At 38.6% G+C, this 12,666-nt stretch overlaps 1 protein-coding gene across 3 annotated transcripts in view; it reads left to right on the forward strand.

Annotated features, from left to right (window-relative positions):
* DNAJC6 (DnaJ heat shock protein family (Hsp40) member C6) overlaps nucleotides 1–12,666 on the forward strand; it is a 49,839-nt gene that overhangs the window by 26,678 nt on the left and 10,495 nt on the right. For all 3 annotated transcript variants that reach the window (XM_072419407.1, XM_072419406.1, XM_072419405.1), the window contains 9 exons: nucleotides 478–600; nucleotides 1,764–1,897; nucleotides 3,237–3,431; nucleotides 3,894–4,011; nucleotides 5,463–5,542; nucleotides 6,003–6,196; nucleotides 9,039–9,116; nucleotides 10,394–10,810; nucleotides 12,013–12,174. In XM_072419407.1, the coding sequence (XP_072275508.1) occupies nucleotides 478–600; nucleotides 1,764–1,897; nucleotides 3,237–3,431; nucleotides 3,894–4,011; nucleotides 5,463–5,542; nucleotides 6,003–6,196; nucleotides 9,039–9,116; nucleotides 10,394–10,810; nucleotides 12,013–12,174 (1,501 nt within the window). The remainder of the gene's footprint in view (nucleotides 1–477; nucleotides 601–1,763; nucleotides 1,898–3,236; nucleotides 3,432–3,893; nucleotides 4,012–5,462; nucleotides 5,543–6,002; nucleotides 6,197–9,038; nucleotides 9,117–10,393; nucleotides 10,811–12,012; nucleotides 12,175–12,666) is intronic.

A 12,666-nucleotide genomic window follows, 5' to 3' on the forward strand; every position in this document is an offset into this window, starting at 1 on the left:
TACGTGTTTTTAGATTACAAAAATACAATAGTTCTAATTTTCTTTCTCTTATTTCCTTCTACCCTTCCCTTTTTCCCTTTCTCTGTTCTTTTCTCAACCTTTTCCACTCAGTTCCTCCTTCTTCCTTCTGCTTGCCTTCCTTTTCCTCTTTTTCTCTCCATGTGTTTACCCTTGTTTTTCCCTTTTTTCCCTTTGCCCTTTATTTTCCCCGTCCTTTTTTTTTTTTTTTTCCTATTTCATTGTCCTTCCTTATCCCTTCCTAGTTTCTTTTGTTTCTTCTCTTCATTACCTTTGTCCCTCCCCTTTGCCCTTTCCTTCTTCTTTTCCTAACTTTTCTTCTTCCCACTACAGTTTGTTCCCTCGTTTAGCTGCAATTATTTAAACAATTATTTAAACACCCACCAATGTCCCAAACACAGAACAATGCCCTATGTATGAGTCTGAGTGGCAGGTTTGATGGGTGCCTATTTCTTGCAGGTCTCAGAATGCAGTTGGCCTGTAAGACAAGCGCCCAGCTTGCATAATTTGTTTGCTGTTTGCAAGAACATGCACAACTGGTTACAGCAGAACCCCAAAAATGTCTGCGTTATACACTGTATGGTAAGTGACTTCTCTGCAGGTTCCACGGTTAAAAGTGCAACTATGTTATCAACCCTAATTATATTAGTGTATGTATGTATGTATATATATATATATATATATATATATATAGCCAGGTTTATTGAAGGTTGCAGATAAAATAACAAAAACAGCAAAAGAAAACCTTGCCTGTCCGGCACTTACTATACTATATCAGACGTCCCTGTCTATCAGCTGGAGGGCTTCTCCCTGTCAGCTCAAAACCAAGCTTTCAGCAACCTTCTACTCACTTTTGAGCTCACTCACACAGACTGACATGAGCTCACTCACCCAGACTGACTTTCTGAGTGTCTCAGCAAAGCTCCCTCACACAGAACCCCTGTCTGTGTCTCTCCAAACTGAGAGCTGAACTACTGACTGAGCTCCTGGCTCTATGTTATATCCCCACCCTTAGTGCTTCTATATTAATTACCTCACAGGTGAGAGTCTTCCACCTGCTACTTCACATAGGAGAGGAATCTTGGGAAAATTACTTCACATAAAAGAGGAATCTTGGGCAAATATATCTCCCTTCCACCTCCAATCCTGCCTTGGTGTCACAATATATATATACATACATATAGCAGTTGTAAACCATGTATGACATAGACACCTAGGAACAGTCTAAGCAGGTTTTCATGCACTTTTGTTCAGCAAGACATTATAAATGCTGGAGGACTTCTGCAGAAAGTCCATAGCATAAAACAAAAAGAATAAGCAAATGCTCATCCCAACTAGTAACTAATTCATGTTCAGTTCCCAGAACAGACCCCACAGTACCCGTCTTTTGCATCTCGGTACAGAAAGTAGATAGTGACCCTGGATAATGCAACAAACATGGTGATGTCCTAGGAAAATTAAAAGCACACAAAGGCATTGTCAAGAGGAATAGTCTGATATTTGGTAATGGTCACCATTGCATGAAAGTGTTACTTTTATATAGTACATAGCATGCATGTACTTTTCCAAGAAAGATAAAAATCCAATATTAGGTTTACTTTAAGTGAATATGTCATGGTGCATTGTTTGTTATGAATATTTACTATTATATATGATACTATAAGAGTTCACTGTAAGCCTATGGATAGTTTTATGTCAGCAGTTTAGTAACATTTATTTATATGTTTTGTACTCATATCATATAGGATGGTCGTGCCGCCTCTGCAGTCCTAGTCAGCGCAATGTTTTGTTTTTGTCATCTATTCTCCAATCCCATTCCTGCCATCCAACTGCTCAATGCAAAACGCCCGGGTATAGGACTGTGGCCATCACATAGACGGTAAGTTATTTCATTTGTTCTAGTTGGATATAAATGTACAATATAATCAAATACAAAAACAGAATGAGAGAATTAATTTTGTCTTACACTTTCACACATTTTCTATAACCTATACACATTTATATCACAGCCCTGTATCTATGTAGCAGGGGTTTCAAATCATAGCTCCCCTGGAATTTTTTTTTTAATTAAAATTTTTATTAAATTTTGTGTTACAAAAGAAGAAAACAGATCGTATTCAGGAATATTCAGGAATATTCAAATAACAAACAAAATTGGTAAGTAGGGAGACAAAAAAAGGGAAATGTTTACCTGTCAAAATATTATATATCATATTAAAAAAAAGATATATTCAAACAATTCTTGTCTATTATATTATTCTGTATATAGAAACAACTAAACAAACATTGGTCATTTCAGTGACATATAAAGTAAACCATGCTGTCCACTGGGTTTGAAACTTCTTAAAAGTAAAGTTACTATTGGCCAAGGCTTTTTCATGAAAATAATGTGAAATAACTCTTTCAATAACTTCTGAAGGAGTTGGGGCTGAATTATGATTCTACTTACTAACTATAGATAATCTAGCAGCTCCCATGGAATTTCTACCTTCATGGATAAATAGGTCCAAGTCGTAGTTAAATTGGTCAATGCCTAGTAAATAATAAAGTCTCTCCCATGATGAAATAGAAGATTCCACTGTTGTGGGTTACAAAAAGAGGGAGTCAAAGTGGGTTGTTACTCAGCATTAAAAATTGTATGGGGGTGAACACACACAAAATTTTTGCACAGAAAACAATAGAACTATCTCTCCGGTGGGTTTGTTTTTATTAGAACCTAAATAACTAACCATGGGTAGTCTGGTCTCCAATATAGCACTTTTGGATCTTTTGGGTATTTTGGGATTTTCCCTTTATTAATGACAGTGTATTTATTTATTTTTGTGACAAACCTATTCTATAGGGCCCTGTGATAGTTGATGATACTTATGTATAGTTATTTGATTTTAGTTGATGGCTGGGATTGTCGCCCTCTGTTCATGGTGAATCCAACACATTTAAGATTGTCCATCTCCTAAGTCTCTCAATAAGTTTCATAAATTGGCATGAGAAATCATTAAGTACCGCAGGGGACACAGGAAACTGAAAATGGTTCCCAGTACAATTTGGGGGGAAGATTTCCCAATAATGTAGGGGCATTTGGTGGCACATGGTAGGTACACTCTCTCCTGTTGCAGGTTCATCTCATTTACTAGTATAACATCCATGATCAGAGACTTTAATAATCTAGTATCAGGATGGAGTTGTCCTTTAGTGTTTGATTTTTTGTTTTCTTCTAGGTACATAGGGTATATCTGTGACCTAGTATCTGACAAGCCGACATGTCCTCACTGCAAGCCTATTGTCATTCGGAGTGCCACCATCAGCCCTGTTCCCTGCTTCAACAAACAGCGGAATGGATGCCGGCCGTTCTGTGAGGTCTTGATTGGGGAAACTCGTATCTTCAGCACCATGCAGGACTATGAGAGGATGAAGTGAGTGACCATGGGCTTAGAGCCCATTCACAACAAAAAAGGTTTCTTTCACTTTTTGGTGTAGTTGAAAATACTTATGTCAACCAGTATTCATAGTTGTGCTGCACCAAAGCTGAGCTCTAGGTACCAGGACACAGATAACTTGAAAAGCTGACAGCGATTTTAGGCACTTTACCCAAATCCACAACAAAGCCTTGCCTTTACAGATACTTTGGAGAGGATACATTTTCATCAGTGAAGCTGGGTGATCCAGCAAACTGGAATGGATCTCGTTCAGGATTGAAAACATTTGCTAACAAATAGCAAATGACGTTGAACGAATCCATTCCAGGTTTTCTGGATCACCCAGCTTCACTGATGAAAGTGTATCCTCTCCAGCCTTGGAGAGCTTTAATAAATTGGGCTCATTGTTTTTGTTTTTTTAATACAAAAAAAAAATTTGTATTTTTTTTCTTTTCTTAGAGAATATCGCGTTCAGGAAGGCAAAGTTGTGTTTCCATTAGGAGTCACAGTTCACGGTGATGTTGTTGTCTCTGTTTATCATATGAGGTCAACAATTGGTGGAAGATTACAAGCAAAGGTAGGTACAATGAATACCATCTCCTCTTCTCGGTATTGGTCTGTCATTTGCAAACCCTATTTATTGAACAAAGGTGTGTAATATGTTGGCGCCATATAAATACAGTTTTATAATAATAATATAAATGACTTTCACACTGCTATAACTATAGTCACCAAACTCCAGCCTGCAGGCCACATTTGGCCCTTAGCCAGTCTTTGTCAGAACTTGGGGTCTGATACCAATAATGGGGCCGAATTCCTCCCGTTGGCCACCAATGATGGGTTCTATTGAGTTCCCCAATTGTAGAATGATGGGGCCTAAATCCTCCCATTGACCACCAACGATGGGGGTCCTCATGGGCACTAACCATGGGGTCTTGTTCCAAGTCTGAAACATTGTTTACTTCCACTGACGTCTGGGCATTTTCTATACCCAGTAACTGTTGTGCTTTAAAAATATTCTATTGTGTCCCCCAATTGGTGAATGATGGGGCCTAAATCCTCCTATAATAATGGGGTCTAATAATGATGGGGGTCTAATTCCTCCTGTTGACCACCAATGATGGGGGTCTAATTCCTCCTGTTGACCACCAACGATGGGGGTCTAATTCCTCCTGTTGACAACCAACAATCAGAGTCTAATTGATCCTGTTGGCCACCAACCATGGGGGTCCTTACTGCCACTAGTCATGTGGTCTAGTTCCAAGTACGAGGCATTGTTTACTTCCACTAATGCCTGAGCATTTTCCATAGCCAGTAACTGTTGTGCTATAAAATTATTCTATTAAGTTCCCCATTTGGAAAATGAAAAGTTGGGTGTTTGTAGTGCCAAAGAAAAAAAATATTTTTGTATTGATTGCAGTCTGGACTTATTGACTTGGCTTGGTAAACTTGTGGCAGAATCTGGTTGGCTGCTATGGTCAAAAAAAATAAACTGGCCTTTTGGTGTTTTGTACATTGTTCAGATCTGTTCTGTGCTGCACTAGTTCTGGCCGTATGCACAACTTTTTGCAAGCTTGTAGATTGATTTAAATGGATTTAAAATGATCGCTAAAAGGTTTATTACCAAACAACAAAGATGATGCTTTCAATCTATGAAAATGATCTCTTGTACTACTAAAATGGTCCTCCTGTGCTACTTTCTGGTCTATCAACCCTCAGAACTAAGCTTTTAAACTTCATATCGATTGAAGGATCAATTAAATTTACCGCACAATCTTGCATGGCTGGATGAAGTTACAGAATGTCTGGGCACAGTCAGTGGCTGCATTTAGCAAACAAAAAACACTTTCTCCGGTATATTAGCTGTTATCTAGTATATTAAGCTGTTCAGAACTGGTTATTTGTCAGCAAGTCAGATTTGTATGTATATGGCCAGTACAGATTCTTCCTTGCTGAGAATCCTGGTTTATTGTTTATTACTTGTTATCCATTTTATAAACCATCATTTATTGTTTCTTTTCAATTTAGATGACAAACACTCAAATATTACAGATACAGTTTCACACTGGTTTTATAGCACTTGGAACCACAACGTTAAAATTCACAAAGTAAGTATAAAGATATTTCTACATTTGAATGCAAAGGTCTACATTTCTCTGCCTTTTACAAGTTTACAGGGACCCCTTGGTTGTCCTGAGGTTACATTTTCTCCAAAGAAAACACTGCTGAATATATTTGCCTTGCTTATCCATATTTGTTTTTCATTTTATTAAAGTTCGTCAAAACTCTCAAAGATAGACTATCATGGGAGAACCTGGGTGATCCAGCAAACACTGAATAGATCAAGTCCAGAATTGAAAACAAATGCCAAATAGCAAATCTATTTCAAGTTTGCTGGATCCCCATGTGAACCATGCCATAGAGAGGAGTTCTTCCTGAATAATAATAGGAATTTTTATAATGCAGTGAGTGTTAATTTTTACCAAACTATACTGTTTGGGAATAAATCACGATCATTGAAAACAAACCTGTTTTAAGTGCTCATTTTCTTTTTATTTATCTCCTTAGACCCGAACTTGACGCTTGTGATTCTCCAGAAAAGTATCCTCAGCTGTTTCACATAACGCTTGATATTGAGATTGAGTCCACAGACAAACAGACGGACCTTACCCCTCCCTGGGAAAATTTTGTATCGAAGGACGTTAACCCCAGCATCCTCTTCTCTTCACATCAGGAACACCAGGAAGCCCAGGCCGTAGGGGGTAAGGAACAGCAATGGGGCATCAGTCACAAGGAGGCCTTCTTTAGTTTTATGAAACTGAGCTGGGCTTAGCCTACAACTCTAAGGAGGAAATTGAGGAAACTTTTTTATATTTTTCTGAGACTGAACTGGGTCCAGCTTACAATACTGAGGAGCAAATAGAGGAAGCTATGTATCTTCTGCCAGTAAATACAGAATCCCAAAGCTCCACTTATCCATTACTGCTGTAGCCATATTTGTGTACAGCTCCGTATATGTTGGAGGTGTTTTTTTTTTTTTTTGTCAAAGCCTTAAAGTAAACACAGACACAGGGATGATCAGTGGGTCAGCAGTGGACATCCAAATAGTTCTTGAGTAAAGGCAATCAGCAATTCTGTAGTTTAATTGCTCTTGCTTCCTTTGAAATAAAGCTTAACCAAAGGTAACAGGCCTGTCCCCTCGCCATCTCATATTATTATTAATATTATTGCACAGTATTTATATAGCGCCAACATATTATGCAGCGCCAAAATGTACAGATGCATTGTGTAATTGAATTCAATAAAACTATATTATTAATTATATAGAGCTGACATATTACACAGCACTTTACAAAGTCCATGGTCATGCCACTAGCTGTCCCTCAAAGGCGCAAATGTCCCTACCATAGTCATAGGTCTTTACCACAGTCTAAGGTCAATTTTTGGGGGAAAGCCAATTAAACTAACTGCATGATTTTGGATCTCATAGACATTATTTTCACATGTAGATACCATGGATAAATAGTATTTCCAGTTTAAATATTAAATCAGCCAGCTAAGCTACCAGCAAATACAATGCACCTTCGGCACCCTATATAGGTGGGCTACTACCTGGCCTACTATAGGTGGGCACCCTATATAGGTGGGCTACTACCTGGCTACTTTAGGTGGGCACCCTATATAGGTGGGCTACTACCTGGCCTACTATAGGTGGGCACCCTATATGCCCACCTATAGTAGCCAGATTTTTAGCAAACCCCTCCAGGTGATATAAGGGGCACAATTTTCTGATGTCTGTGTTGTGTAGTCCCCATTTTCTTCTGCACTACCAATGAAACATAATTCATTATTAAAGTCAGGTTTGATTGGTGACCTTGAACTAATAATACTAAACTTGTGATACATTGGGTATTGTGTGTCAGAAAGCAAGGAGCCTGCTGGGCGAGGGTTTGAGAATTTCTCTCCTGCATTACAATCAGTTAAGCAAAAAGGAGTTCTCAGATCATCTGTGTGCTGGGAATGCGATGTGGGGTGAACCGGCGGGCTACATATAACTTACATAGAGATGGAGGGAGTGCATTCTTTCAATATGGATATTTGAAGATGAAGTAATAATTCGTTTGATACCAGAGGCACTAGAACTTCTCTTTGAAGGTATTTTTAGATTGTTATTCTAAAGGTGACAAAGCATAAAATAAAGTGAAATTCAAGGCATAATGTCTTTTTAATCTGCAATCATTACTGCTTAATAATGTGCCCTACTTTTGTCTTTACTGTTGTGCAGCTACCATTCTTGAAATATTCTATTTGACAAGTAGAATCACCAAAAGATCTGGCTTATTGATCCTTTCCTGTAGACGGGGCGGGAAAGGGAATATCTGGAAAATTGGGAGCTAATCCAATCATGGTTTTATAAAATCTCATTGACCCTTTGAGTCTGACATATCTCAAACTCCTTAAATTCATGTATGCAAATGGTTCTTAGAAAGTTATTTCTTTAACATTCTTGGTTTATGTTTATTACAGGGAAACCCATTTAGTATTAGGGCTCTAAAGTAAAGATAACCGAGACTGTTGATTTAGGAACATCTGATTGCCTCATGGAATCAGGAAGGAATTTTTTCCCCTATTGGAGCAAGTTGTACCAGGGTTTTTTTTTTGCCTTCCTCTGGACCAACTATGGGTTTTATATCTGGGATATGTTTACATCCCTAGTAGTTGAACTTGATAGACTTACGGTAAATACTCGAGTATATGTCGATCTGAGTATAAGCCGAGGTACCTTTTTTCACTTTGGAAAACAGGAAAAATTGATTGACTCGAGTATAAGCCGAGGGTGGGAAATGCTGCAGCTACTGGCAAGTTTCAATATTCAAAATAAATACTAATAAAATTGCATAATACGACCATTACAGCCATTTTCTGGTAAACAAATACCATAGTGAGATTTTAGTGGTTAGGTAGGTATACTACTACTACGTACCTAACCACTAAATTTTCTTCAACCTCCCTGGCGGTATTATTCTGTCCGGAAAAAGTGGCTGAAAGTGGTACTGCCGTCTTTCGGACTTTTGCAACCAGTGTATTTCCGCCGCAGCCTGATGACATTGTCATCGGGATGGAAACCGCTGGACACGGCTGCCGAAACGGGTGCTTTTCTGGAGGGACCCATGAACCTGACGGGAGTATAAGCCGTGCTGAAAAAGTTGGCTTATACTCAGATTTTTTTTCATCAGTCTTTTTTTTCAACCTGACCTACTATGTAACTATGGGAGCTTGGTAAATGGGAGGATCAGAGAGCAAAAACAGGTTTTCTGGTATTCGCATTGAGCCCTTGATAGTTTCCTAGCTTATACGACTTAGCAAACTATTCCTAGCTTGTTCATTGCTGGGGGAGGTTCCTTATGACCCCATCTGTCATCCAACGCCTATAGTCCTATATGTTGTCTACTAGTTTGTGTTCAATGGAAACCCAAAGCTTATCTGGATATTGTAGGACTTTGCTGGTGGCTTGGATAAATAAGATGCATATTTGATAATAACTGCATTGTACAATCCTCCATTCTTATATTTGTCTTTTGCATATGTGTTTGTTCTTAACAGGCAGAGCTCCAGTGGAACAACATGACAACTTCAAAAACGCTGGGCAGGGAGCATTTTTCTCTTCCTTGACTTGGCAAGGTATGCTTTTTAGACATGCCTGAAAAAATACCTGTTTGTTACCAGTAGACATTATTTGGATTAGTCTGTAATTATAAAATACAGCCTACTAATCCAATAGACACATATAACAATTATTGCTTGATGTTGATTGTGTGATGTTATTATGAGATGACGTGACATTTACTTAAGCCCACAAAGTGACTTTCTGAGCTTTAAGACAAATACTCTTGAAAAGGTCAGCTTGAGCCTTGTACTGGTCACATACTGTTTTTTTATTTACTTAAAGTAATTATTCTATATAAATGCTTTATATAATATCGGTTTGCCAGTTATGCAAAAGCTGCTAACAATTGTTCTGTCAAATTTTTTCATCCAAAAGACTCAACAAACTTTGCAAACTGAGCACCCTGGATGAGCCTTGTAATAGTTATATATTTGATAAAGCTTTGAAACTGCTTTCATCAAATTTAAATACATTAAAAGACAACAGTTATAGTTTCTCTTCAGCTTTTCTTTACTTAATCTGAAAGGAAATAATGGAACTGGGTTTATGATAGTGGAGAAAGAAGGGAGGGATGGTGATCAGAGGCATAAAAACGCTTGACCCAATAACCATTAGAAAACAAGATCGGTCAGCCAGTTTCTTTTATTCCTGAGATTGATGATCCCAAATAATCAGAGCTGGGTAATTGTAATTTTATGTTTGGAAATATGTGTCTATTTGCACTACAGTAGGCCAATACCAGGACAGTGAATCTGTTCTCCCGTACTTCTGTTGCCATTATGGCCATTGTTGCCTTATGTTCTCAATTTAGGACAAAGCAACAGGTTTCCATGAACTTCCCATTTATCCACAGCATATACTTATTTTTTATGCCTTCCCACTGCTTCTCCCAGTACTGGGAGTCAATGTAAATGTTCTATAAGACAAAGTATGGAGGATCATGTAACTCATGCCATGTGACAGCACTGGACCATACCCTTTGTTTAACATAGTATAACCTGAGAATGTTGCAGGGGAGTGAGAAAGGGATGGTAAGTACTGGCGTCTATGAAGGCCTTTATTACCATGAATGTGTTGTTTTGTCCACCATGGGCAAAGCACAGATTCACTTGGAATGTTCATGCAACTACAGATCACCTGTTCAGATGAATAGCTGTCCCAAAAAACACTATCAATGCTTGTCTGACTGTTCACCAAAGCCAATGTCAAGCTTTAAATACGTATGATTCATTCTTCTCCTACACCCTACATATCCATATATCCATGCACATTATCTATTTTGATCCCTCAGACCAGAAATCGGACAAGTCCAGTTCTCATCCGGTATCAGAAGATCGAGCCGTGTTAGTCCATGATGAAAGCGAGCCATCAGATGATGAACTCCTATCTCTATCGAGCCAACACAGCAACACCAGTGGAGAAAAACATCACGGGACCCCAAAGCACAAACCCACAGAACCCCCGGCTCCCCTGGCTCCTCCGGAGGATGTTGACTTGTTGTGTCTTGATGGGAGTTCAGCGGCTGCTGCTCCTGCAGCACCACCCAAGGCACCACCTTCTAATTCAGACCTTTTAAATGATCTGTTTGGAGCATCTCAGGCTCCTGGGGAAGCTCTTTTCCAGAGCGGTGGAATGGGCTCTGCGCATTCAACGCCACGACGGTCTGCAGCATCCTCTTCTCCATCCCAGTCTCCGAGAATAGGAGAAGGTAAAGTAAAATATTAACTATAATGTGTTTTTGGAAATGAGGATATTATCAAAGTGATTTTACAACAACCAACCACTTAATAAAACTAGTTTCAAAAATAACACGAGGCCCATAGCCAGATTTGGGTCCAAATGAGAGGATGGGTTTTTTTGGCTGTTAGCAAAAAACTAAGTTATCATACATAAAGTAAATAAATAAATGTGCAACATTTTTGATTCCCTGACATAACTCAACTCTCTATGGTGTTAGCAAGGCTGAGAAGTCTTTGCTTCTTTGGAAGAGGTTCCCCTTGAAACCTGAGCTTGTATTAACTTACTACGCTTGAATAAGGACACCTATACCTATGTAAATGATGTGAGAATTCAAAGACTTCTGCCAAAATATACAGATGCATTGAGTAATTGAATTCAATAAATCTATATTATTATTATTATTATTATTAATAAAGTGCCAACATATAACACAGCGCTGTACAAAGTCCATAGTCATGTCACTACCTGTCCCTCAAAGGAGCTCACAATCTAATGTCCCTACCATAGTAATATGTCATTAATACAGTAATTAACCTAACTGCACGTTTTTGGAATGTGTGAGGAAACCGGAGTACTTAGAGGAAACCCACACAAACATACGGAGAACCTGCAAACACCATGCAGTATGTATGTACTTTAATAATTTCTTTATGAATGTTAACTTAGTCTTTTCCTAATACCCAAAAAACCCAATCTACTCATTTGGACCAAGATATGCCTATGGGCCTTATGGTATTTTTGTATCTATGCATTCAAAATAAGACGGACACTAAAAATTGTACTCTGCATATAGGACAGGAGAAGCAGTACCATGCAATGCCTATAACACTGAATAAGTATGTATACTGAGAATATATACCTAGCATACAAGACTAGAGAAATGGTACTGTGGAATGTCTACACATTAGATTAAGAACTGTTGCTAAGAATTATGTCAAGCCTAGAGGAAATCTGCAGTGGTAATAAAACCAGATAATATAGCAGCATACAGGACAAGGGAAGTGGTACTGTGCAGAGTCCAAATATACAGAAAAAATGGAAACCTAGAAGTACACACAGTGTACAGGACAGAATAAGTGGTACTGTGCAGGGATGCTTTACCATGGCTGATGTTAATCAGTTGCATGATTGGTTAGCATCGCTTATAAAACTTTTCTGTACTCTCTACAGCTTCCACCTTTGACCTCTTTGGATCAAGCCCCAAACAGCCAGCTCAGGATCTACTTGGCTCCTTCCTCAGTGCTTCAAATGCCGCTGCAGGAGACCCATTTCTTCAAGCCACAAGAAGCCCCTCTCCTAGCCCGACAGTCCAAGTGGATCCATTTAACATGGGTAAAATGTTGCAACTTGTATTGAATCTAAGAAGGGACGCTGCAAAAATAGGGATTTAAGGAAAACTGGGATATAGGTGGTTTATTTGTTGATATGCTTCACTTGCAGTGAGTAATCAATGAGCCCTGACGGCTATGTTATGCTGATTTACTAAATTCAGGTATTCTTTATTTTCTAGTCCAGACCTGTTCAGTAATGGCATGCAATGGAACAGGAGTAGCCCCATACGGCACACATATCTACTGTTTGTAGATGCACTGGGATGCCTATATTTAGTACTAAGCCCTATTAGAGGATGAAATTGGTGAAGACAGTGTCCATTGGAATGTGTGGAATAATGTCTTCGAATTTCTATATATCATTTTGTATTCTATATGACTAGTGTTTTGAAGTCATTTTATTGACATACTGACTTTTCATAAACTAAAAACTAAGTCTTTAGTCAGATTCCAAGTAGTAGTTTTCTCTAGTTTGAATATTAAATGGAGGAAA

This window comes from Pyxicephalus adspersus, chromosome 8 (genome assembly GCF_032062135.1).
Source record: "Pyxicephalus adspersus chromosome 8, UCB_Pads_2.0, whole genome shotgun sequence".
In the NCBI taxonomy this organism is placed as follows: domain Eukaryota; kingdom Metazoa; phylum Chordata; class Amphibia; order Anura; family Pyxicephalidae; genus Pyxicephalus; species Pyxicephalus adspersus.